Consider the following 27,746-nt stretch of genomic DNA (forward strand, 5'->3'; position numbering starts at 1 on the left):
GTCCAGACTGGGAAGATTCATTTCAACACCCCTGAACGCAGGAACAACAACTTGGGAAATTGGGAGACATTTTCAATACATGCCGAGTTGATGTCCTTTCAAGTAGAATCAGAGCAGATAAGGGTCTGTGTCCACTAACAGCTTTTTTAAAACGCTGGCAGCGCCCACAACCTCCGTTTCAGAAAGCTTCTTATGTGGGCCTACTGGTGGAAGATTACAAACGTTTGCTTGTAGCACTGAAGCTTTCCTGGGCAGTGACCGTTACATCTATTTTAAATTGCTCTGTAGGCTCATTATTTGCCTTTATACAAAGGAATTTCACAAAGAAAATGTAAAAGAACAGTGTCCTGCTATCCTCTCACTGTGCTTGTTTACATCCAGGTGGTAGAGCAGGGAGAGCAGGTGCATTAACTGAAGCTACAGTAAGTCTACGGCTAAAGCCCCATCTAGTGGCAGGTGGCTGCGTTACAGTTTGAGCACAACATTTGACCGGCATCGAGGGCCGGAAATATTAATAATTTGTTTAACGGACTAGTAATTCTGGTGCTGACTACCCAGGGTGATGTCATTTCACAGTTTAGTCGACTAACATGCACATCCCTAGTTGTAACTGTGTGTGTCTCTTAGAGTGACCTAGATTGGTTCTAACTAATAAAATACAACAGGGTCCATGAGTCCACATTAAGGCTCATAAAAACACACATACATTGGGCCATTGAAGGAGCAGGTGAATGCTAGTTAAACCCTCTTTAATGATGATATTGTGCATTGAGTATGAAACAAAGTGTTCATCCCCAAAAAATTAGACAAAAAAAGCTCCTATTTAAACTGGTTCTCATATAAATGTGTCTTTACAAGCTGCAAACCCACTGCTCCCGTAGAAAAAGCAGCTCAGGCGGATATTGTTGGATCTGGTTCTCTGTAATGATCAAAGAACATTAGAGCAAACAAGGTTTTTCTCTGTGTATGAGAAATAACAGTTTAAAGCTGGCCCTGTTTCTCGTGGCCCCTTTTGGGCTTTTTTCAGATAGCTACAGGGTATAGTCGTGAAAGAACTGCAGAGAGGGAATAAAGAGAACAAGGCCACGGAGGGTATTGGACCTACAATACCATGTCCTGAAACAGAATTTAGATACTGGGTCACTTCAGGCAAGATAGATGGACTGAGCGAGGACGGAGAGGGAATACAGAGGAGCGGAGAAAAGAAAAGGTTTTTAAAAATGAAGGAGTAGAAAGAAAAAAAAAAGGAAAGGGAATGAGAGGGGAGAAATGGGGTTGGAGGGAGGGATGATAATTGGGCCTCATTTGCAAGTGTGTCTGTGAGTGTTTTGTACTGATTTATTCTGCCTCAATCTGGGTCAAGGTTATGTATGCAGTCTAACAGCAGAAGTACGTCACTGATGTTCTCAACCACCCAGTTATGAGGTTTTTGTCACTCTTCTTCACTATAATTAAAATGTTAAGTGGCAGGGAAACCTCAAAACAGGTCGGGCATCTTTTTTTAAAATTCTAAAATCTAAAGAGATCATTCACAAATACCGCAGAGGGCTGCAGGGAGAACCTGTTTGTCGACGCCCAACTGGGTCTGGAGTATCTTCCTACCACTTAGGGTGCTTTTACACTATGTAAAGTTGTCCCGTACCGCTCTTAAGCACGATTGCCCCGTTCCCCCGCTGAGCTGCACTCACACTGCTCCTGGACTAACCGGGCCTGAGCATGGTTACCTCTTGTACATTATGTCGTAATACAACACATGCCATGGCTTTAGGTAATTATGAAGTTTACCAGTGCTTAGTTTAGCAGAGAGGCAGACTCGAGAATAAAAAATAAAGCAAATAAAAGTGATGCATGGCTTATTTGGAGTTATTTTAGTCAGATACAGCCAGAACCCTCCAGGATTTCTCGATAATGAAGGCTGTCCCCGCTGTGTGCCCATGCTTATACTCTTGCATGAACTGTACCGTGCCAAAGCACACCTCATCCAAGCGTGCCAGGGCCAAGTAAGTGTACCATGCTTGAGCACGGATCGAGCACTCCCACTAGTCAAATGAACTGGACTTTGAGGGTGAAGCATGCTTGGGCACAGTACAGATTGCTTAGTGTGAGTGCACCCTTAGTCCCATCTCTACACTTTGCACGATCACGTCCAGGGGTAGAGTGTCCCCATCCTTATTGGAGGAGAGGGGGGAGGGGGTAGGGTTGAGGCTATATGACCCTTTAAACAGAGATTCCTCAGAGGCACTATCCAAACCGAGAGTCATGAGAAATCACCCAGAATGTGAAGACAGTAATGTAGTTTTATTCTACACTAAGAGTACCACCTTGAACACAAAAAACGTTTGCAGTGTCATACCGTCCTTAGTCATGTTCGACTGCCCTGATTTGCATTTTTCCGTATCACTGCTCTCTTTCATGAACGTTTGAAGTGATTGTGCCAGTCAGCTGTACTGTAAACACCATACGTGTGCACTGATGCAAGAGTAACCTCCAATTTAGGCAAAAGCGCAGCGAGTGGACATTTCCACTAAGTCATTTCCAGGAACTAGTCGGTGGAACTGAAAAACATCTCAGCAAATGAACGGGTGAGATACAAAACTCTCCTTCTTTGGATGTCTCTTGTCTTGTTTTATATGTGAACATGTCACATACAGAAAGGAAACATTCAGCTGGAAGTAGGAGTTAAAAGTTTCTTGCTCAGTGGTGCATAAGCTACTCTGTGTGTGTGCATGGTAAGAGATGTGTGTGTGTGTGTGTGTGTGTGTGTGTGTGTGTGATTCCAAGCTATCATAGCTCACTCATGCAGGTAAAGTCATCATCACAACCAATCTGTTCAGGCCTCTGGGGGATCATGCAAGCGTGCACACACACACACATACATGTGAGTGCATAAACACACACACTCTCACGCACACCGTCTCTCCCAGGGGCGTAACTCACCCTAGGGAGAAGGACGGCAGGGTGCAAAGTCCGTTCACCCATAGAGACAGAAAGAAAATTAATTTGTCACAGCGCGTTTATCGTCAGGACAACCTGCCTTTTAATTAACGTCTGACAAACAGCAGAGTGTGGAGTCTCTCTGGGGGAAAGAGAGATGAAGAAAGGAAAATGGAGGATAAAAAAAAAGAGCTCCTTTCTTTCATGGCTTGTGACTGACAGAGGAGCTGGAGTGCAACGATGGCAGACCCTCTTTTGAGGTCTCTCACAAAGATACTATCCTGTGTTGGACTTTTAATAACATAAGGTGTTTTTTCTCGGTTGAGGTCGGCCTCATTGTTAACGCACACAGAAGATTCCTGATTCCAAACAGGAAATTGAAAGACATCAGTGGGAGATCTTTTGCGGGAGAAAATTGATATTGATACGGCAAGATTTTGTCGCCTGAGTCGTGCAATACGCCGTATCGCTGGTGCCAAATACAGATATCTTATTTAACAAAAAAAATAAAAAATCTCTCAACCTGGTCACCACGTCTTGACTCCTCAGAGACACTTATGACATGAATGAGGGTAACATGAACAGAAGGTCATAACCCTAAGTAAAAGACAGCCGGATAAAAGTAGGGGCCTTTTGTATTCATCAGTTAATCAGACACTGTGATACATCATTGTATGATTGTCTTGCCATATATTATTCATTGCAGAATCACTGTATTGTGGTATTATCGTTATAACAGTCCATGTAACGTGTTACATGTTGTGAGTTACCCAGCAACAAACTACAGATATGAAAAGTCAATGAAAGGCCTTCAGCTCTTCTTGAAGTGTGGAAGTGAGCATGTATTTCTTACTAAGTTAATTATTGGAGCCTTTTTCCTTCTTTTTTTTTTAGCAATATGTGTCTTTTAAAGAAATATCTAAATCAGATTAGGGTGCATGTTTGTCACTAAATACAGAACACTACACTTTAGAAAGAGGGTGCTGGTTTAGCTCTATGAGTGCGCCCATGGACAGAGGTTATGATGCACTGATGCACTCAACTATAATCCTCCTCGTCATGTACCGCATGTCGTCCCACACTCCCTCATCTCTTATTCTGACTCTAACTAATGTCCTTTTCTCTCAATTCAGGGCTTAAGAACCCTTCAGGGGCATTAGTAGCAGAGAGAACTTCCATGATTGTATTGATTGAGAGCCCCCTGGTGGCAGGATCTACATACTGTGACTTTAAGTACTCTCTGCAGTGCACTGTCTGCAGAGCACGGGGCAGAGCCTGACAGTTTGGTAGACTAATACTAAACAATATTCATTATTTTAGTTAGTTGTGTAAGAAAGCAGCTCTCTGAGAAGCTGCATTTTCATACTGGTGCAGAATCTGTCTGTTTCCCAACATCTGCCTCCTTATCAGTAATCCTTCCACTCCTCTAATGTTGTTTTCAATAATCCCATATCAATCAGGCTTTGCGACTCATTTCCTCATTGGTTTCTCAATATGCATCCGTTAATTAAAATACCTTAACGAATGTGAATAAAGAGGTGATAAATGGCATCATTTAATAAGATCATTTGGAGCTAAAGCAGTAGTCTCCCTTTAATTTCCTTTTTTCCCCCTTACTGGTTCCAAACATTTGTTTCCATCACACATAGCCGCTTCAGCTTTTTGCACTCCTATTCCAAAGAAGTGGGGGAAAAGGACAATCAAGACATATACATGTTCAACCAGGCTGAATTGTTTTCTACACATCAGTGTTGGAGGATTTGTGTCCAAACAACAAACTTGCTTTACATCTCGGTTCTAAACATGACGCGTGTGTTTCTGCTGCTTCAGTCCCAGAGGCGGCCCCCCGTCACTGTGACGCAGTGTGTTAAGAAAAGCTGACTGCGGCCTTTAACCTCAGAAACTTTTTGGTTTTCGTCTTTTTGAGTGTTAGTTTTAAGTTTGAGAGGCAGCCGCTGGCATGTAGTCGTGGTGGATGAAGAAAACAGAACACCATCTGTGTGAAGAGTCGGCTCTGTCATGTAAAAGTGAAACAGCTCAGTTTGTGTAAGAGAGAGAGGGGGGGAATAAAAAGAGCCTGTGTTCAACCGGCTTACATCAGGCCTCACACCAAAGAGCTCTTTAAAGTATCAAAACCATGAAAACAGACCTGCTGCCATACCACCAGAGTGGACCGCTTTAAGAGAACGTGTGTGTGTGTGTGTGTGTGTGTGTGTGTGTGTGTGTGTGTGTTTTACCTCTTGAGGTTAAGAAGAGCCCAGGGAATGCCGGTGGGTGTTTTGAAGGCTGGCAGCAGCTTTTCACCGAGCTCCACAGCCTTTCTACGATACACCTGAGAGAGAGAGAGAGAGACAGCACCTTATTACCAGATGTTTCTCTTTGCTGATGGAGGATTTCACTTTCTCTTTAACAGCCCTGAAGAAAGACACGACAGCCAGCAAAGGAAATCAAATCACTCTGTGTGGCACAAGACAGCAGCAACATCAGAGTGTTAACTCAAGAACAGTTTGGTGATCATAACCATGTAAACAAACACGACCAGAGAACTTGAACCTTGTTAAATCTAAAGACAGAAATGGAATAAAGACTGTTACAGAAATACATAACTCTCATTTAGTTCTGAATTCATCCTACAATTGTTCTCTAGGCCTGAATTCCCCCCTCAGTGATTCATCATTGTTTCTTGACAGCATTGGCCACAATTTCAAAGCTAAGTGTTTGGAAGATTTTTGGTTCATTGTAACCAAATGTAAAAAAAAACAAAAAAAAACGATATTCAGCCCACTAGCAAATGGAAAAATATAAATCATCCAGTTCTAAAATTTAAAACTTTGGAACATCAAATCTTTGGCATCTTTGCTTCTAAAGTGACCCAAACGATGAATCAGTTATCAATAAGAGTGTTGATCATTTTTCTCATAATTAATTTAAGGTTCTTACAAGAATAATTGCAGCAGATGCTCTGATTGATCGGCAAGCTGATACAATTGGCTGACATTGACATATCAAGTGCATGGGCTGATTTTATCGCATATGGCATAAGAATTAAATGACGTGATCGAGCATGAGTAATGGTAGAAGAGGAAGCCAAACATGCAGAATAATTGAACAATGCAGATGCAAACATCCAGCAGTGAGTATTCCTGCATCTCTGCCCAGACTCTTTAAAGAAACCTCTGTTCAGTAACATATATACGTCTTTCTCTCTTTTCTTTTCTGCACTCTACAAAAAAAGCTCAAACTTCAAAAGTTAAATACAAAACTTCTCCTAAAGAGCAGTGAGTCACACGTCGATCAGCAGAGAGCCGGACTCACTCAGCGTTTGATGTTTGACTTTTTCTCACTCCTTTGAGAATAAGAAATCACAGGCCGAAGCTGGTAAACACGAGAACACGCCGCGTCTATTTCAGTGTTCTGACATCAGTCGACACACTTTTTTTTCTTCTTCTGTGAAGTAAAAAGTTCAACGTTCACCTCTTTTTCCTCTTGGAATAAATGGTGTGTTGAGAAGTTTGCTGTTGCTTTAAATAATTCCACAAGCATTTCAAACCTGAATCGAGAGCAAAAGAGCAAAAATACCAAAGATCTGGGGACGGGATCATTCATGGGGGATGATGTATGCAAGAGCTGAATTTTACATGAAAAAAGGCATTCATGTCTATCTGAATTAGAGGTGGGTATGAGCACTGGGGTACTTCTTGTTGACGTCTTAAGTCAAGTAATGTTTGAGAGTCAATTTATTACTTGTTCATAAAGTAATGAACAAATAATCAAAGCCCTTACCTACTAAAAATCTCGTTATCCAATCTTGAACTGGATCAGTTGTGGTGTTTGTGCTGTGATTCAGAATCCTTTTTTTTCGCCCTTGAATTTGATTTTCCTGTTTTTCTAAGCTTTTATGAGAACGTATCTGAGTGGACAGCTTTCTAGCAGTTATCGCTGGAGGGTCACGGTGTCTCTTAGGTGTCTGATTTTTGTTGGCTGTGAAAGTGAAGTACTTGCATATTGGGCTCCTGGCACAGGTTGGAGTCAGGAGGTTGGGGGTAGAACAGGATTTGGCACAAGACGAGGTGGACGGTTTGACATGGCTGCCAAGGATTCAGGATCTTGAACTTCAGGTTTGTGCTGTCGATGGACAGGAATGAGAATGACGCCATGACTGTTTGAGTTTTTTAAATATCTGTTGCAACACTTTCATTTTGTCTGTAAAAATGGAGCGCTGCAGCTGCTCTGAGTTACTCTTTTAGAAAATTTGCCCGGGGTATGAATGAACAGGTGTACACATTAGAAAGCATACATTCTCTCTCTCTTGCTCACCCTTCTTTGTATAAGCCATTTATTAAATTATATCATTGTTTTTGGAGTTAAAATGTTAAAGTTATCTTTGAATCTTTTTAGTATTTGTTTCGTTTTCTGTCAGTGTGATGGCAACAGAAAATGTTTTCTTTAAACCCAGGAATAGTATGTTTGAAACACCCTCTATATGTTTTAAAGGATGATTATTTATTTAAAAGTACAGTATTACAGGCATCTTCATGCAGTCCTCTCTTTTTTTAATCATCCATCCATCATTCATTTCATCCGTGTGGTAATGGAGTTCATATTGACGCACACACTCATAGAGGTGGTACAGTGTCATAAACTATGTCCACATGTTGCAGCTCTGTTCCCAAGACAGCTAACACTCAGCAGGGTGCGAGACACAGAGGCAGGATGGAGGGAAAGATTTGTGAAGAAGGAAAAGCTCAAGAGGCCACTTGTCACAACAATACGGTGACTCGACACCTTTTTCCTTCAAAAAGTCAGAGGCATGAAAAGGCTGGTGTGAGTGGACTGGGAAGAGGGGTAACAGAAATGAGGTAACATGCGGAATGAGAATACATGTGGGAATGGATCTGAAAACAGCCAAGACTGGTGTTTCTGTTGACTAGTGATGCTCATACAAGGATTTCTGCACCTGATACACACCTTACTGTATTTACATTAAACTTCACTTCCTATATAGACCGTATCTAAAATCCATTATGTAGTATTCATAAATGTCACAAATAAGGACAAAAACTGAGTTAACATTTTGTTAAAGCAAATTTAGGAGAAACAAAATCAAGAAGCAACAAGTTAAAGTTTGACATCAACCCTTTACTTGAAAAGTGAACACTCCATTTTTCAACACCAGAGGCTGCAACATTGCATATACAAGCATCACTAGTCACTTTATCTTGACATTCACTGCACATAATGTCTTCATTGTCCTTTTATAGTTCACCCCACCCTTTATATTCCACTTGTGTATACCTCCTACTTTATTTGTATTTATCTATTCTGTTCAGATTGTCATTTTTTGGATGACCTACTTCTACTTGTCTACGCCCCAAATGTCACCTCTGGGGGTCAAATCAATAAAGTATTATCTCATCTTATCTTATCTTATTAAAATCCTGTACACTTTAACAAACAAATGATGTCATTGATAGGAAGTAATAAAACAATGCTGGTTGTATTGGAACTGGAAAACAGGCAGATCTAAAGGTCAACACATTTCCTTGTAAAATATCACAACGTGGATTACTGTGTCTATATAACTCATGAAATATTACATTGAGTGTTATGATGTTGTACAACACACACACACACACACACACACACACACACACACACACACACACACACACACACACACACACACACACACACACACACACACACACACACACACACACACACACACACACACACACACACACACACACACACACACACAAAACATCTTCTTTCTCCATCAAAGGACCTACAAGATTCAGTATGTTAAAGCCAAGACTTATGGTGACACCAGATTACTTCACAGAGTGTATGTGTGTGTGTGTGTGTGTGTATGTGTGTGCGTGTGTGTTTCTGGCTGCGCTGTGGGGGCAGGAATGTGTCGTAACAAGGCGTCCGATCCCGGTGATGAATGCCTTTAATAATGCCAGGAGCACACTGAGGGGAAGAATAAAATCACTCGCAGGGACACACAGACGAATAAATTAAACACACCTTGTGTCCGAGGCCATCAAGCAAAGTGCCAACGAGCTTTAATAAGCAACTGAATTACACAGATACTGAAGAACACACACACACACACATACACACACACACATGCAGGAAGTTCGGGGCTGATGTGATTTGTAAAAAAACTGATGTTGATAATCAGATTTCACACCTGGGTGCTTCTGACACAGATATCCATCAGGGAAAATAAACTGTTTGAATGTTGCTCTTGTGTGTGGGTGTTGAATAAAGGTAACAGGTAAAACAACTCAGTGGTTGTTACTGTATCTTATAATCTGTGAAGCCGTCGTCAAACTTTAATTTTCTCATCAGAAATGTTCACAGAGGGAAAAAGGCGTTGATGTTTATTTAAGAAATGAACGCACCTCTGAGGATGTGTCATGTTGTGATGATTCTTTTAATAAGTGTGGCATGAGTAAGGACAATGTTTCTTATTAAGAGAACAAAAGGAAGTGAGCACTGTGCGGTTATCTTTGTAGAGCAGTGAGGAAATTAAAGAGTTAAATATGCCGCTGGATAACAAAGGGGGGGTTTAGCTGCAGGCTTTAAAGGGTTTGACATACAGTATGATGCTCTGCTTTTACTGTAGAGGGTGGATAGAGAAGGAAACAGGTAAAAGAGAGCGGGGAATGAAATGGGACAAAGTGCTGAGGGTCTGGGTTGAACCTAGACTGTCTGCTTTAAGGACTGTAGCGCCTGTACACAGGTTTCTGCTGCTCTCGTCCAGTACACATGTACGTGTGCGTCTGCTTCATTTAAAAGTCAAAAGGATCACACGTTGGGAATCTTTGTCGGGGATGTTGCCATTGTACTTTTGACAGTTTGCAGGAGCTTGCTTGCAGTTTTTGTTATTCATAAAATCAAGAAATGACCCTGTGGACTCCCATCTTTAACGAGCAAAACAACACAAATTTCCGGCAAGTGTTAAAATGCCAAAGTCTGCAACTATCTGAATAACCTTTTAGTTCCATATGAGGACGGTTACCTCCATGACCATTTCCAGACCATGGTATAAATGGATGATAATGGATAATCCTCCCTAAAGTTCAGACTCTGGTCTTAAAGTGTCACCATGCATTTGGACTGATTATAAATGGATTTATGCATTAAAATCAACCTCTATTGTCTGTGAAAAGTTTGATTGCTTTGAGTGAGACGGGATTGTTCAGATTCCCTGCAGGCACGCCTGAAAAAGTCATTTTCTGAAGGAAAGTAGGATTCAACAAAAGAGCCATTAAATAATTGAATATTTGTGCTCATGAGGAAACTGCAACAAAACATCAGCTAGTGGATTCAGTTTGAAAACCATTGTGAGTAGGGAAGTTTGTGAGGTCAGATTTGAAAGAATGGACGGCTGCAGTAAACACAAAAACAACCAAATCAAAAGTTTTGATTCTCATGTTTTAAAGACAAAGACAACAGCACAAAGCTCGTGAGATGAAGAATGAAAAGAGGGAAGACAATTTGCAAAACTTTTATTCTCATGAAGTTTTGTATTTAATGCCTGCTAATGATAATGTTATGTAATCTGCAGAATGAGAATAAAAGTGTGTTTTTAAGAGACTAGGAAAGGGAGAGGAAAATAAGCAAAATACATCCAGAGAACGAGTCAAATATAAGATGCAGCTAAATGTATGCATGTGGAGTCTAAGTACTGTGTTCTTGGTTGTATAATTAGTGTGTTTGTATAAACTTTGCAGACTGTGACACGGTCTTTGTGTGGTATTTTAAGGCTGCTATATTTGGTGGTGGGTAAACCCTGGATTTAGGATTAGAAGGTTTTTTGATTTTTTTTGGATTCAGGATATTTTCAGCACAAAGAAAGAAAGAAAGAGGCAGGAGAAACAAACTTCTAACCACACGATATATCCAATCGAAAACAGCTGATTCTAGTGGCCACATCTGCATCTGGAATAACCACCCCAGTGTCCAGGAGCCAGGAGCCTCACAGAGACAAATTACATGTGATAATTAAGTCCAGACCGGTTCTCCAGAGGCAGCTTAAGATATCGTCTTCTGTGGTAGGTCACTCAATGGAGCGTGAGAAGGTGGAGCTGAAGATAGTCGATCAGATAAGTTGATATACAGCGTTTACACAAACATGACATAGGTATAGATTAGTTCATACCGCTGTCAACAACGGGAAGAAGCCAGCAGTCAATGAAGAGTAGAACACAACACAGGACTTGTCAATGACACTATTGTCTTTGTGCAGGAACGGAAAATAGAAACTAGGAAGCAACAAAAAGAAGATGCCAAGGACAACTAGTACTGCACTCTGAAAGATCAAATTTGAAAGCTTAGAGAAAGTCCAACTGATTCACCATATAGGAGAACATTAACCATGTACGAAAGGAACAAAATACCCATAATGCATTACATGTAACAGATGCATTCAGGGTCCATCTTCAGAGGGGAAAAGTTTGCTGGAAGTGGAGACTTTCACTTAGTGAAATAAAGTGTTCATCATCTGAATCACTAAGATGCTGAGACCTGGCAGAATCAATTAAATGGACTCCAGCAGAGCAAACAACACAAGCAGATTAATAATTAGACGGGGTGGTGTAAACAAATCCCCAGTGTTCCCCAATTATTTTACCCAATTCAAATGGAACTGAGGAAAAATGATCTGTCATTGTTTTCATTAACTCTCTGTTCACAGACATACAAGAAGTTCTGTACTGTGAGGTAAAGCTGACAGTAAGGATACTAAAGGTCTGGGTTTGATCCATCCATTGTCTTTTTCCCAACGTGGTGGGCTGATGCCGAACCCAGCTGCCATTGAGCGAGAGGCGGGGTACCACCTGGACTGTTCACTAGTCAATCACAGGGCTGACATATAGAGACAGACAACCATCCACATGTCTTTGGACTGTGGGAGGAAGCCGGAGTACCCGGACAGAACCAACAAGTTTGCATGTTCTCTCTGTGCATGGGGAGACACAGAGAGGAGGCTGTCCGACGGGGGTTCCAACAACACAGGGACATTTTCTGTGAGGCGACAGCACTAACCACAGCACCAGAATCTGGGTTATGATGCATTTATTCACCAATACTGTAAATTCCAAATAACTACAAGATCAGATAGTTACAAAACTAAAAAAAGGATCATTTTCTGGTGAGAAAACAAAACGATGGCTGCTCTCTGATGAAGGCCACAAGCCGAAACACATCGGTCTAATTTGTGTTGCTGAAGCATTTTGACCTCTTCAAGCCTTTCAGTCCTCAGTTCATGCACCTTGCTAGTTGGTGAAGTTTGCTTACTCTCTGTAACAGGCCAGAATGTGACACTGCAGACACTCATGAGGTGAGTTAGGCCTAGTCCTGTGCTCAGTTTGTGCTTTTGCAACGCTGGAGATACAAGACAAAAAAAAAAAAGTCTTAATCTTGAGGTAAAGTATTTGTCCCAGGAAAACAGGATGCATGTCTGCTGCGGTCTTATTTTCAAAATGGTAGCGATCATAAAAACATGGATTTGGACTGCTGGTTAGACAAAACAAAACATTAGAAGATACTTTAGGTTCTTGGAGGATGTATTAAAAAAAAAAAAAGCCTTCGATCTAACAGAGAGTTAATCATCAGATTACACACCAAGAACAAGTGTTGTTTTTATTTCCACAAATGAATAGTCCGGCTTAATGTTCTGAAGAATAATTGGTCATAAAGGTCAAGCTGTTAAAAATATGATGATTGTTTTTTTTTTATGTGAAGTGGCTAAGGAGGAGTTGTGTTTTCTCTCCCTTACTCGGAGCATTAATGTGGAGAATTACTTCCTGCTTTAACTAACCCTGCCCTCCCTCTGCTTTCCCTCCATAGTGGGACTGAAACAGTTGACAGATGAAGTGGCACGTGTTTGTATCGGCTCCTACAGAGATAAACGACATGAATTAAGTCTTAAATTAGCGCTAAAGTCACGTCCGGAATGTTGGTTAGATTGCTTTCACAGCGGCGACACAGAAGGTCCCCACAAGGGTTTTTAAACATTTTAAGTAGGTGGTGTGTTCTCCCCGTCAACTTTCCAGCTCCTGTTCTTTAACCAGATATGGTGGCAGTGTGTGTGTGTGTGTGTGTGTGTGTGTGTGTGTGTCATTATGTGTTGCAGTCCCCTGGACAGCTCCCTAACTAAGATGAATCACCCAGCAGGCCTTGCGGGACATTTGGCCCAGATTAGAGCGGCGTCTGTGGGGACGGAGCGAGCCCTGCATGCTGACACCTCTGTCCTCTCCTAGATCCTTACACCCTGCCCTCTGACCTCCCTCATGTACCATCTCTTCAACTCACCAACACCCCCGTCACTCCAGAAGACCTCCCAAACTACATCCTCCTCCTCGATTTCTTTACACTCCATTTTTTAAATTCTCACATTTATCGTTCCATCAGTGAAACGTCACCTCCATCTTGTTCTCCATTTATAACAATGTCATACTCGTCTATTATTAATATATGTGATGTATTATTAACACACACAGAAGTGGACAATTTGAATAAATTGGATGCCCAGTTTTCTACACACCCACATGGCCAAACTAATAAGTAACTAATGTAACACTTGATAATCCTTTGGGTTCACATTTTGTTGCAGGTAATTCTCCTTAAAGACCTTAAAAATACAACGTCATTTCTTTTTTTTTACAATTCATGTGGTCTCCTCTCACAGTTCACAGTTTCTTTGGAGAACACCATCAATGTCAGTCCAGTGAACAATTTAACTCTTTATTTATTAGGTAAACTGAACACCTAAAAAAAAATCACAAACAATCGACTTGTCAAAAGCAGTTTTAGCTGCATGGTGAAGCCGCTGTAGGATGTTTCAAGGAAAACTGTCTTCCCTGAAAATGTTTCAGACTTCAGTTCAAAGGTGCATAACATCTGTTAGCTATAATCTGTAGGTCACAAACGGACTTCATGACCCAACGGCAAAAGGTGGCAGTTAGATTAAAACAAAAATCCACCGGCTCAGCAGATTCTTTTTAACGGCCAAAATAATCACTTGTGTTTTTGTGTTTCGTACACATTAGTTTCAGTATATTTGATTGACATAATAAGGCATCATGTTGGAGAACATTTTCTTCAAGTTGAATTCATCTTCTTGAATTCACCTTTAGGATTCTTTTGCATCTTTGTCGTCACCATTTTGTGTTGCGATAGACTCCTTCTTACAGATTTGTTTCTGGAACATCGGCTCAGAAGTCCAGTGGCAAACAACATCTCCCTGAATTATTCATATGATGGAAGGAAATCCTCCATCCTGTCTGCAGCCATATAAAATGTCTTGTTTACTTGGAGAATAATATGCAAGGAAGCACTCAAGGATGCTTCATAAGTCCAGTTGAAACACTGGTATAAAACATGATCATTCTGATGCTAAACCAAAGCCAAGAGTTAACTTAAATGATACTTCTGTCAGGACAAGTTCATCTGTTTTCTTTGTTTACTTCAGGAACACATTTGATGATTAATTTAACCTTAAGGAAGCATTCACTGGGGCTCTTGAGTTAAATATCTTACTTCATGAAATAATGAATCCACAGGCAGGCAAAGCCGAATGTTCAGTCTAAATGTAGAGACAGCCAGCACACGACTGTCGGGGTTTCAGCTGAATGAGCTCCGTTTGCAGGCTGCTGCCCTGACAGCTGTATTGGAGAGGCTTAGGCACCACACACACACACACACACTTATACACACACTCTGAGGAGGTGACAGCTTTCCCTGGTTAAGGAGCTTGCTGTTGTGTGAATGGCTGCTCTTGTCCTCCTCTCCACTTTCACTCTCTCTCTCTCTCTCTCTCTCTCTCTCTCTCTCCTCTTGCTCTGTGTTTAATAACTCGCTTCAGGGAGGGGAAACACAGGATGAGGAGGACAGGCTGAAGAATAAACACCGACCTGATGAGGAGAATTAGGAATAATTAAAGCTAAACATATGGCAACAGAGGGGGGGAATGAAAGGGAGGAGAGGAAGAGAACAAAGTCCAACAAACTATACACATTCATATCAGTGTTAATTGACTTTGTCTGATGTGGAGATAAAATTAAAGCAGCTTTGTGCCCCGGCTATTCCTTAAATGCCACTTTTTTTGAAAAGTTGAAGTTTGACAGGCAGAGCAGACTGAACTTTTAACTCTGAGTTACAGCAGGAGGAAGCATCCCCGACAGTCACTGAGGTGTAACATTCAAATGTCTCTGAGGTATAAAGCGTTTCCTGTCAGGAGGCCTCAGGGTGGAATACTCACCAGGAGGACTAATGCGTTGACATGGCGCTGACATGTATTTGAATGGTATGGTAATACTGGTGAATGTAGCCCCAGCTTTTTCATTCACAGCTCAGTGGTGTGTGCTGGGGTTTTTTTTTTTTTTTTTTTGAATTTACCACAACAGGGATTTTTATTTCCTGAGGGTCAGTGTGGTTTTCCAAAGTGAACCACAATGTGCCTCCTGAGGATACTGCCCTGAATATGATAAACCTCTGACTCCAACCTCTACCACCAAAGAGAGCTGCAGGTGATGCAGTTTGAATGTTAATGAGACAGGAGAGGGAGGGGGAGGGTCCTGAGTGAAACAGCTGTGATAAAACACAGACATGTAAACTCTCAACAATCATTTACAGGATTTTTCTGCTCACAAACAAATGGGACTGAGAGTAGACAAAGGTCTCATGTCTCATGGCGATATGTCCATATCTCTGAGGCTCCATGTCATCCAGTGATAGAGTGAAGGGTGTCCATAGTTCCCATATAAGAACTACAAACCTACAAACACTACAAATTCTCATCTGTGTAAACATTTTACAATTACCGTATAGAATGAGAAAGAGCTGAAAATAACTTGGAAGACTGACAGTGAGCTTACAGTATCTGTGGCTGTGGACCAGTTGGTCTCTTAACCAGAGGGTCAACCCCTAATTTCTGCAGCCACATGTCCAATGTGCCCTTAGACAAGACATGTAAATGTTTGAATTGGATTAGTTACTTCTGATGGTCACTCTAAATATCAGCCTCTGCCATCAGTGTGTGAATGTGTAAAAGACTTTTAAATGCACAGTATGTAAAATCCGCCTCCAGGGGGCTGTCAATCAAAACAATGATGACAACATCTTTTTTCAAAATGCAACAGATAGTTGACTTAATTGACATTTGTCGAACTGTCTATTTTGAGATTATATTTTATTATGTAACTCTCGGCTGCGAGTGTGCTGGATTATTTGGGGAATTCAACAAGTTAATTGATCTTAAGTTAAAGAAAATATGCAACAGCTCTGCTTTCATTTCCCCACAGGATGGAAAAATGTCCCGTCGATCGGGATGAAGCAAGTCATTTTTTAAATTTATATAGCACATAATGTCAATCAAAATGTGCCGATGGATGTCAGATCTCTTAAATCCCCTCTGGACTCACTCCTAGAAACATTTCTTTGACTTTGACAAACACTTGACTCGAAAAGGCAGAAATGCTTTCCATGCCCCGACTTTATCCTTTATCTTAATATTAGCAATCCTCACGTCGCTCTTGCATATCAACACACACACACACACACACTCAAACGGATGCAAGTGCAATAAGAATCACGTCCTGATAATATTTCCCCTCCTCTCCTGAGTCAGGGTCGACGCTGACTCTGCACACTTTTGGCAGTCAGCTCTTTTGACGGCGCTGCTATGGAAATGAAGAAGGCAGAGGAAGGTGAATTTACATAGAAAATTGCCGCCTCGGTAGGAAAGTTACAGGGCAGGAGAGTGTATTTAGATGGCTGGGGGGATAAAAACTGCAATGTGAGCAACAAGCATTGAGTTCAGTTTAATGTTCTGCTACAATACCGTAATTTGGTCTGAATATGCATCAATACACATCATTTCAGACTATTACATCGAGTACAAAACTGCCTACAGGAGACAAAGGAATTGACCATTTGGGGGACTCGGAGAAGGATTTGTAAGTCTCTGCGAAGATTGCAATTAGTGTTCCAGCCTGATGGGAGAATATGAATCTGCTCAGGCTGAATATCTCATATCCAGATTGTGCTGTGATCCAGCAGAGACGGACTACACTTCACACCTGATATTAAGATGCATCTCAAATGCCTCTCCACTGGCCACTTGTGATTGGATTTTTGCTTCCATGCTCACATTTGATTTTATCTGTGAAGGGAAAATAATGCAACTGCTGACAAAGAGAAAACTGCGTGTGCACTCAGGCAAAACAGCTTGAATGAAGGATTGTGGTTGAGAAGATTTGCATACTAAATTAAACTAAATTGGAGAAAACTTCTGTTCTGTTTGTAAGGACATTTTTGTTATGTCAACGGTGGCTCTTTGAATTCATCCTTACCTCAAATTCCTCCTAGGATCACCGGTTAAAAGCATTGATTGTATATGAATATGGACAGCACATCTCCGGTTCCTTCAGTTGTACAGAAGTAAAACCGAAATACAGGCGTTGATATATTGCACTGGTGATGTCATTTGGAGCCAAGACTTGCGCAGTAGGGAGCTGGCTGCTGGAACTGCTGACTTGACACCATCACGCTAACTGAAGTGCTCTTTTAGCTTAATGATAAAAAGACAAAGATCCCTAAGGTTGGTACAGTCCACATCAGAACAGATTCTTGCGTCGGTTTTAAGAAGACACTCACAGTTATGGAAAAGTTTAATGGCTGAATTGTTTGAATTTTCTGAATTTTTTGTTAAGTTTTCTCACACTTATCCGCCACTACTCGACTAATTTGATTAAGATTGCTTCAAAGAGCCACATTTGTCAACAGCGCAGTTTATCGTGGCATTACATCCACTCTTTTTTACATGAAATAAAACTGCTCAGAAATATGAACACTTGGACATAAATAAGTTTGACACATGTCTCATCTGTTAACATGGAGGACACAGGCTTGACCTATACTGCAGCCAGCCAGCCAGCAGGGGGAGCTCTAAACATTTAGGCTTCACTCCCAGGCAGTTGTCTTTCCGTCCATCTCGATATACGGCCTAACGTAAAAAGTCATGGTTTGATTGCGCAGAAGCTTGACAAACTAGATGTAAAAGCTTGGAGGCACTTGCTATGGAAACATTATTAACCGTCCATGACGATAATGGAAGCTGACACATTCATGATCAAAGGGAAAAAAATCGAATAATGAAAGGCTTTCTTGCTCAGCACAGTTCACTTAACCTGCCTAACAGTGTTTGATGAGCGTTTGACAAGGGCAAAGTCCAGAGCATAAACACAGTGGAATATACACATAATTACCATATTATTGGCGAACACTTTGTTGTCCAATACATCAGCCTTGATACACTGAGATACCCTTCAGTTTGACCAGAAACTGGCAAAGAAACGAGAATCCAATCGGCAGCAAGAGACAGATTTTCCCTGTTAGTCTGTCTCAGTTCAGCAGGGATTTATCAGGAAGGGTAGCAGGACAAATATAGCTCAGAGTAAATTAACTGATGTGAGCAATGATAAATATTTCAGAGGAAAATACTTCCTAAAACAACAGACTAAAAGTAGAAATAAAAGAGACACTGAGAATCAGAGTGTGTGTGGGTGTATGGTAAAGAGAGGGAGGAAAGTGAAGTGCCATTCAAGAGTCCCAGCGGAGAGTCGGTGTTGTCAAAGAGCAGGCCTGAGCTGCTACCCTGCAAGCCTTTTATCTGAAGGAAAAAGGCAAATATTCACTCAAACTGTTCAACAAGACCAACGACCGTAAAGAGCCTGATCTGAAGCCCCCACAGGCAGAGCTAACACAACCCAACCAGAGTCACAGATAAAGCCCAAAACCACATAACCCTGCTCCCTATTTGGTATGTTAAAACATGCTGGAAGCAGCCTGGGAACGACAACCAGGAGAGAAGAGGAGACCTGGGATGACTCAGGTCTAATGTCTTATTAATGGAAGGGTACATTTAGTGTTGCAGTTCCTTTTTCTGAGAAGAATGACCAATCAAGTCTGAGTTTATTTTGGTTGTTTGCAGAAGGACACTCCTGTCTGTGTGGAGGACAAAAAGGGCAGGACATCTTGGACTACAGTGCAATCCTGGAACCAATTGGATATTGTCTAAGAAAAGGTAAGCAGACATCCTCTTCTGAGAGCAAAAACAACTCATTCTTAAGTCTGAAGTTGCTGGTTGGACTGTAATCAGTTCTGGGAAATATCATGTTTGTTATCCTTAAACCAACAAGATGCCCCAAGATAATTGGATATGACCAAATCAGTTCATCAAATCATCCATCAATAATTGGTTCCTAGACTTAAAATAATTGGTTTAACAACAAATCAGTAACAGACCTATATTTTCAAAAAGGAAGGAACAAATGACAACTGCTCCATTGGATTAAGATGTGATTATTTAAGATTTAAACTCAAAGGGTCACTGACAAATTTAAGACACTGCCAAGGCCTATCGCTGAGACCTTTTTGTTCAAGGTCTCTGATAAAAAAGGTTTCCTATAAAGGCTACAAGAGATGTTTTAACACTTTTTTCCTTCCCCATACTGATTCCAATACAGATGCTGGTATCAGTGTTGCAACAACTCTAAGGCTTACCAGCTGCTCTGTTAAGTTTTTAAAGGGTAGAGTAAGTCTACAAAATAAATGACTTGAAAGTGTTTGCTAGAAAGAGGACATATCTGGGTGAGTTTTGCCTTCTTTTTTCTGGGGAACCCAAATATCTTCAAAACGTGTGTCAACAAAGACACTAGCAGTTTTCTGCAGAAACATCTTACAAGTGACAGATTGAGTCTACAGAGAATGTTGTTCTTTCGGTGGAGACGACTGGTAAATTTAGACAAAAGGCAACAAAATCAATACGGCTTACAGAATGTAATGCCTCTTCCTTCAGGCGGTTTTGAGAAGACTGCTGCTCTGAGGAGTTTACTTTTTAATTGTCAACACACTAGTATCTACCAAAAAGGCCCCACAGATGATCAGGCAGACTCATTTCTATTACAGAAATCTGGATGCTAAATTAAATGCATTGACAATACCATACAAGAGTTACCATACCATACCATACCATACCATACCATACCATACCATACCATACCATACTAAGAGTTACCATACCATACCATACTAAGAGTTACCATACCATACTAAGAGTTACCATACCATACTAAGAGTTACCATACCATACCATACTAAGAGTTACCATACCATACTAAGAGTTACCATACCATACTAAGAGTTACCATACCATACCATACTAAGAGTTACCATACCATACTAAGAGTTACCATACAATACCATACTAAGAGTTACCATACCATACCATACCATACCATACTAAGAGTTACCATACCATACCATACTAAGAGTTACCATACCATACAAGAGTTACCATACCATACCATACTAAGAGTTACCATACCATACCATACTAAGAGTTACCATACCATACCATACCATACCAAGAGTTACCATACCATACTAAGAGTTACCATACCATACCATACCATACCAAGAGTTACCATACCATACTAAGAGTTACCATACCATACCATACAAGAGTTACCATACCATACCATACCATACTAAGAGTTACCATACCATACCATACTAAGAGTTACCATACCATACAAGAGTTACCATACCATACCATACCATACTAAGAGTTACCATACCATACCATACCATACTAAGAGTTACCATACCATACTAAGAGTTACCATACCATACTAAGAGTTACCATACCATACTAAGAGTTACCATACCATACTAAGAGTTACCATACCATACCATACAAGAGTTACCATACCATACCATACCATACTAAGAGTTACCATACCATACTAAGAGTTACCATACCATACTAAGAGTTACCATACCATACCATTCCAAGTGATACCATACTATACCATAAGACATGATTGGATACAGATACTAACAAAAAAACACAATACCATACCATACCATACCATACAGCACAGTCGTCAGACACCCCTGATTTTTAATAATAAATCCTCTAGCAGCCTATTCATGTGTTCAGTCATATTGATCTTTGGTAAAAAATTAGTCCGGCCCCCGATTAGGTCTTATTTGACAAATCTAGCCCACTACCTTATATGAGTTTAGCAGCCATGCCATTGCCATATGACATGATACATAAAAGGATACGATACCAAACAATAGGATACAATACACAATATCATACCAATATGATACACCTGTTAGGGAAATTTATCTTTGGAGTAATGGCCTTAGTCTGGACTGACTCAGGTGAAAGAGTGCAGACTTTTTGAAGGATGTAAGTGAGATGCATACAAGTGTGGAATTAAAGATAAGGCCAAGGTTGAGGACCTCAGAGGAGACGATACTAGAATCAGTAACCCTCTGAAGCTATCAGACACCGAAACCATGAGTTTTGTTGGTTTAAATTTGAGCACATATATTTATATCTTGTAGGCAAGGATGAGTGACTTTTATTTTATTGTTTACTAAATGTTGTTGAGGAAAACAAAATGAAAAAGAACAAGAGGGGCTGTTGGGAAGAGCAGCAGCAGCCAGACAGACAGACGAGCTGAGTGCAGAACAAAGACCTTTTAGACGATGTGTAGCACAAGTGTTTAACAAAGCTACCTGTCAAACTGGTGTCTGCAAGTGAAGAAAAAAATAATAAAAACGCCCTCAGATCTCTAAAGCCAGACTGCACACACAAAGTGAGAAACACGCACCAACTTTTCCTGCGTTTTGAAAGCCAAGGTTAGACATGGTGGAGAGACAGGTCCGCTGTATTAGCCCCTAAAAGCAGCAGTGTAACATCAAAAAGACATCAGAAGGGACTGCAGAAACACAGATGTACAGAGATATATATTTATATGTACAGGCCTGGAAACAAAGCCACAGAGAGCTGATGTAATTGGACTGTAAGGCCTGCAGTGTGAGTGAGTTGCCTGGTTAGGAGTTGGGAGGCACACAGCTGGCACCGGGCATTAATGTTGAGCAGGGAGCCGCGGGGCACAGCGCATTCTTACCCAGAAGAACTTGAACTCTTTTTTTTGTCTCCGAGGACAGATGAGACAGTACGGACACTGCCGGGTTAGAGCCAAAGATACGGCCTGAAGGAGTTTGACTCTGCAGCAACAACTGAGGTCAGAGAGGAACATGCCCGGCTGAATTCATTAAATCATTTTGATCCTGACTGACACTCACATTTTTTACAGGACATTTTCAGTAATAATCAGTGGTTTTCAAACTTTTTCAGTAATGTAACGTTCAGTGTTAGACCTTCAGTGTCTGTTTTAAAACAACAATCCTGTAACCTGAAAAACACCTCATAAGGTGCGCTCGCTGGAAAAAAAAAAGGCACAATGCCTGGGGAGGTTTGAGGCTCACAAGGTAAATCATGACAAAAACGATTTTCCTGAAACCGATTGTATCAATCAGCTTTCTTGTATTTCACTTTCATGTCTTTTAAGTTGTATTGCTGTTTATTTCAGCTTTGATCTTATTCCTTAATTCTTGTCGGCCATTTCAGTTAAAGTAAATCTTAAGTCTGTTCTCAGTGTGAACAAATCTCACCTTGAACATGATTGAAATGTTAATATATGACTTGTTGGGATAAGTGAAATTAACTACATATCAAGTGGTTGTAGCTTATTGATGGGTTTTTAGTCTGCTATCACAGAGGACCTCTATCCCCACTTCCAAGCCCAACACAGTCTCAGCAGATGGCTATTCATCATGAGTCTGGTTCTGCTCTAAATGTTGTTTAGTGCTCAAGTTGGATTAATGTTGTGTTTTTGGAAGTTGTTTAACCTGCTCTTTTGTAAAGAGTCTTGGGACAGCATACAGTATGTTATGTAATGGAGCTATTCAAACTTTGAGATTGATTGGTGGACCAAGATAACAGTTTACCATGCCAACAGGATAAACTGGTTTTTCCCTTTTAGCACAACACTACATTTTGTCTGCAAGTCTGCCGTGTTATGGTAAGCTTACTTCTGTGAGTTCTGCTCAGAGGTGCAGCCTTATGGGTGTGCCACTCTGGGAAACTCTTGGTCTTTTTCCTGCTGCTGAGAAGAGCAAAAGAGCAAAAGCATTTTTTTACGGCACGCTTGGTGGAGCTGTAATTAATACAAACACAGAGCACACTATGCTTAGATGCTTGGCATTTCACAGTCTGTGCTGGTGGAAAAGTGAAACAGTTTGGGTCAATGGATTTTTAATCAGAACATTTGCTGCAACTGTGTCAAAAAGTGGGGACAAGGCCTTGAGGTAGACTGCAACGAGCTGGACGTGCTAAGGCATTACAAGTTTACTGATTAAACTGGTGGTGTGGTTGTATTTAAATTGACACTTTATATTTAGGTTAAAATGTTTTGTTTACTTGCACTGTTGTTAATTTACTGCTCTGTGTGCCTTTGAATTGCCCACGGGGACAAATAAAGTTTTTTGAATTGAATTGAATTGAATAGCCAGAATGAGGTGTCAGCAGGCTTTAGTGCATTTAAGAACCTCAGTGTTAATTGTGTAAGAAAAAAATCTGTTTTCTTACCTTAAAACTAGTCGACTAGTCTGAATTAAGATTTACACTGACCAAAAAATGATTCGCTATGAACATCCCTAGTGTTAGCAGAGTGTGTCATTTTAGTCCAATCCCTCAAAATGTTAGTGATCAGCATTTTTTGGCCAAAATTGTGAATTTCTTTTAAAATTGCAGTTGTATTGGGTGTGTACTGGGTAGAGGTATGTACTCAAACATTAGGTATTGAACGTTATTGGAAAGGAACAATGGCATCAGAACATCTCTAACAACAACGTTAACCAAACTCTAAATTGGTACAAACTTACAGGACAAAATAAACAAAGCCAACATTATGTCATGTATTTGAGAAAAAAACAAAGAGCGCTGACAGAAAAAAAAGAATTGGTAACAAAATGTGTAAAATAAGACAAAAAGGGGGAAAAAAGAATGAATGACAGGCGAACAAGTTAAAGATAGGAGAGAAGAGAGGAAGCCGAACAATGGGGATGTCAGAGTCAGCTGCTAATCTGCGATGAGATAGTGCCGCGCTTTGATAATACTCAAATGTGAGAGCAAAGGGAGAGACTCTTGGGCTGCTTCCACTGTCAGTCAAAGAGGCAAGGGTGTGTGTGTGTGTGTGTGTGTGTGTGTGAGTATATTAACAAGGCAAATAGCTTCTTTGCCTTATCTTCCTTGCGGGGGAGGAGATAAGGTCCGATGAGAGCGGCTCCGGGGAAGCAGCCACGGCTCCCTTCTGGCCAAGCTGACATGAATAAGAAACAGAGAAGAAGGCGTGAACTCCAGGGAAAGTTCAGAGTTTCTAACAATAACCTGCTGCTGATCCGTCTGACAGAGAGCCCAGGGACACATCAGCATAACTGCTGCACATACACTTTATACAGGATCAGTTTTATTATATATTACTTAGAGGATTTGTTATAAAGCTGATGTCGGCTTTTTTTTTTTTTTTTTTTTTTTTTTTTAAAGATAGTGTATGTTGCCTCTGGTAAGAGGGATATCAGTCACTGTGAGTGGCAACACACTCAGCCAATAGTATCCATATGTGGGAAGATAACACTCAGATAGAAGTCAGCATGGTTTAGCATGAATGATCCTGAGATTTATGGAGGAAAAAAACACTCCAGCTTTGTGCCAAGAAACTCTCAATATAGCACGAGCTACTGATCAATATCCTGCGAGTGTTTTATGTACATGCAGTTAATTCACATTAGCAAACTGTTTGGGATGAATGTAACACACAACAAGTCAAATGTTATGTATAATGAGTCCAGGATGTTTTCTCTAAATGCATATTAGTCAATTGTAGTTCTTCCATTTCTCCTAAATGCTTTGGTGTTTGTTTAAAACATTCATATAAACCTGGAGTCTTTGACTCATTGGAAACTTAACAACAGCTATCTTCTTAAATCCAGTTGGTTTTAAACTTTTATGAATGGATTATTTACTTTGATCATTGCTTGTGACATTATCTGGCTTTCAGCGTTGACATTCTAGCCATGAAAATAGCTTACAAGTTTACAGCAGGAGGGTCAAGAAAATAAAGTTTGTACTTGTGTTGCTGTGATTGAACGACGTCTTGACATTTTAGGTTTTCACAGTTTGGTATGTTCCTGAGTTTTGGGGCTGGGAGGTCAACGTTTTGTGTGTTTTGCAGAATAGAAGGCAAAAACAAAATTTGTAATTTAATGAGCAAAATGTCAAAGTTATTCCACTGGTTTTTGTTTTTGTTTTTTTTAAATCAACCTGGAAGAAAGAGCTGCAAATGTAAAGTGATGTGTTCAGGCTGTGTCTGAATTCAGACAACACTACTCACTATAAGTGCACAACTCTATATAGTGAGAAATGGTGTTTGAAGTGATGTCTGATGTCCGAGTAGTCGTAGTACAACCGATGCTCACTATCCAAGTAAAAACGTTCATACAATAATGCATTGCTGTTCAAAGCTTCTTTTTTGGGGAGTGGAAAACAGCTTGTTGACTGCTTTTGGACAACAGGAGCGCGACCAGCTTGAGCACAGAAACACATTTTTTTTTTATCAAATTCAAGAAGTTATAGATATGATAAGGAGTAAGGAATGAGAGTGTGATTTCTGACACAACCTCGGTCTCAGTTTCAGGAGTTACTCAGATGACTACAAGACTTGGGCGTTGTCTTAATCAGAGCAAGCTTCATCATTCTCATTCTCACGCAGCACTTCTGCTTTTTTAATTCTTAGTCATAAAATGAAACAAAACTAACAAAAAAATAAGTCAGTGATCTTGGGTGAAATGTATTTCAATGGATGTCAAAGGCGAGGTGACGTTCCTTCATGTTACTGTCAGAAAGTGCAAAAATACTAACTTTTAGTGGAAGATAAGAGGAATAGCAGTTAGTTGAGTGCTTAAGTGTGTTTCCACATTAGGCTCGATTGTTTCAGTACCATGCTCGAGCAGGATGGCTCCCCCCTCCCCTCCCCCCATCTCGTCTGCATTCACATTAATAACATCCGTCAGTGCCCGAGTACATATCCGCAGGTACACAGTCCGATACAGCGTGTGGCAATACGCACACATTTGGTTTACAAATCCGGCAATAAGCAACCATGGCAACCACTCGCTGGCTGAGTCCATCCTTCTAACTGTGGATGTGTTTGTTATCTCTGAGACGCCAACAACAACCCTTCTTCCTACTTCCACATCTACCGTGCAGCTCAGAGGATCAAACGGGTCAATGCCGCGCAGATTTGGCCGTTTTTGAATCGACAAGCACAAAAGTGCTTCCTGGTTTGAGCACGGTTGCATTCAGATCTCCGTGGAGCCGGACTCGGGCACAGTACCCGAGAAAGGTAAGTTTGTATTCACACTGATCAAATGAACCAGATTTGAATGAAACAATGGATCACTTTAAACGCCAGCCTGTGACTCACACCTGAACTAACACACACCTTGCAGTCCTGAATTATTGTGATGAAAATCAGGAGAATTAGCTGCAGGTTAAAAAATGGTCACTCTATTTTAAAAGTCGACTTAAAGTAAGAGCAGGATCAGGGCCAAGTTTGAATAATAAAGATTTGAATCCTGACTCTTCCGACTAGGCGACAAGAAGCCACACTATTTCCTCCATTCGTGAGTGTTGCATCATTAGTGCTAAAAATACTGCATTTACAATTATCTCACACATGCAAGCAGGAATGCTAATGCCATGCTTATGCAACGTGCACCTCTCCTCCACCACAATGCTGCCTCTACCACCTAAATGTACCGTGTTTATATGAAGAACCCACTCTGTAGACACGCTTTTTATGACTTTATTCCTCACATATTAATAAAAAAAAAAAGCCTCAAGTGAAGATACGATGATGGTAAGAACTACATTGGTAGCTTTTTATGGTAAGGTATTTTCCATCTTTCTGAAACTCTTTAATCCTTTACTGCAGACTTTTTCATTTTGCAGCTGAAATATGTCCTTTTCTGGTTTTAGGAGCGCTGAGGCTCTCTGATAATATTTCACTTATTAAAACATTGAATTTTTCACCACCTACTTCTTCTCTGTACCTGCAGTGGATTTCTCATGTTATCTGCTCCTGACTCGATTCAATTACAATTCAAAGCAACACAAAAAATAAAACTTTCAGATGATAAATGACTTAATTTGGTCAGAGTGTTTTCACATTTACGACCTGCACCAGTCAAGTCCAAGTCTTCTTCTGACTTTGTTGTTCTGCACCACACAGGGCAGTCGAGTCTCTTCGGCTGTTTGCAAAGAAAACAAACTCACGAGGGGGACTCAGGGAACGCTTGAAAGAGGACTAAAAGATAAAGATTATCTATGTCTTAATCTTAATCCACATGCAAAACAGAAGAGTATCAAATATACATGGATTAACTAAGACCTCTCAAACTTGCTCTTGGCATGTTATTCATTTGCATCACCAGCGTTAGTCTAATTGTTTAAGCTTTATTCTTTGTTTTGTTTCAGGAAGCAGATGTGCAACAAATGTTGAAATGTGAAATCGACTGATTTAGGATTTATTCTTCCACGAACAGAAGAGTTGGACTAGAAATTAAAAAATAGAGCCTGACAGAGTAACCGACCAGACGATAATATCTGCCGATATTAACACATCCAGTGACTATCGGTATCTAACTTTATCTCTGATATTGACTGATATAACTAGATGTATTCACCAGTCAAATATCACTTCATTTGAGTGTCACTGTAATACACTAGCAGTTCTGTTTCACCAGCAGAGGGCGCTATATGGAGTACAACAAGCATCATCACTCTTTCAGAGCGTCAAGCGGTGATGCAC

The 27,746-nt window shown here is 40.6% G+C and overlaps 1 protein-coding gene across 1 annotated transcript in view; it reads right to left on the reverse strand.

Annotated features, from left to right (window-relative positions):
• Nucleotides 1-27,746, reverse strand: part of man1a1 (mannosidase, alpha, class 1A, member 1) — a 159,181-nt gene that overhangs the window by 36,550 nt on the left and 94,885 nt on the right. The window contains exon 5 of the mRNA XM_020637052.3: nt 5,172-5,266. Coding sequence (XP_020492708.2) covers nt 5,172-5,266 — 95 coding nt within the window. The remainder of the gene's footprint in view (nt 1-5,171; nt 5,267-27,746) is intronic.

Source organism: Labrus bergylta, chromosome 15, assembly GCF_963930695.1.
Source record: "Labrus bergylta chromosome 15, fLabBer1.1, whole genome shotgun sequence".
NCBI lineage: Eukaryota > Metazoa > Chordata > Actinopteri > Labriformes > Labridae > Labrus > Labrus bergylta.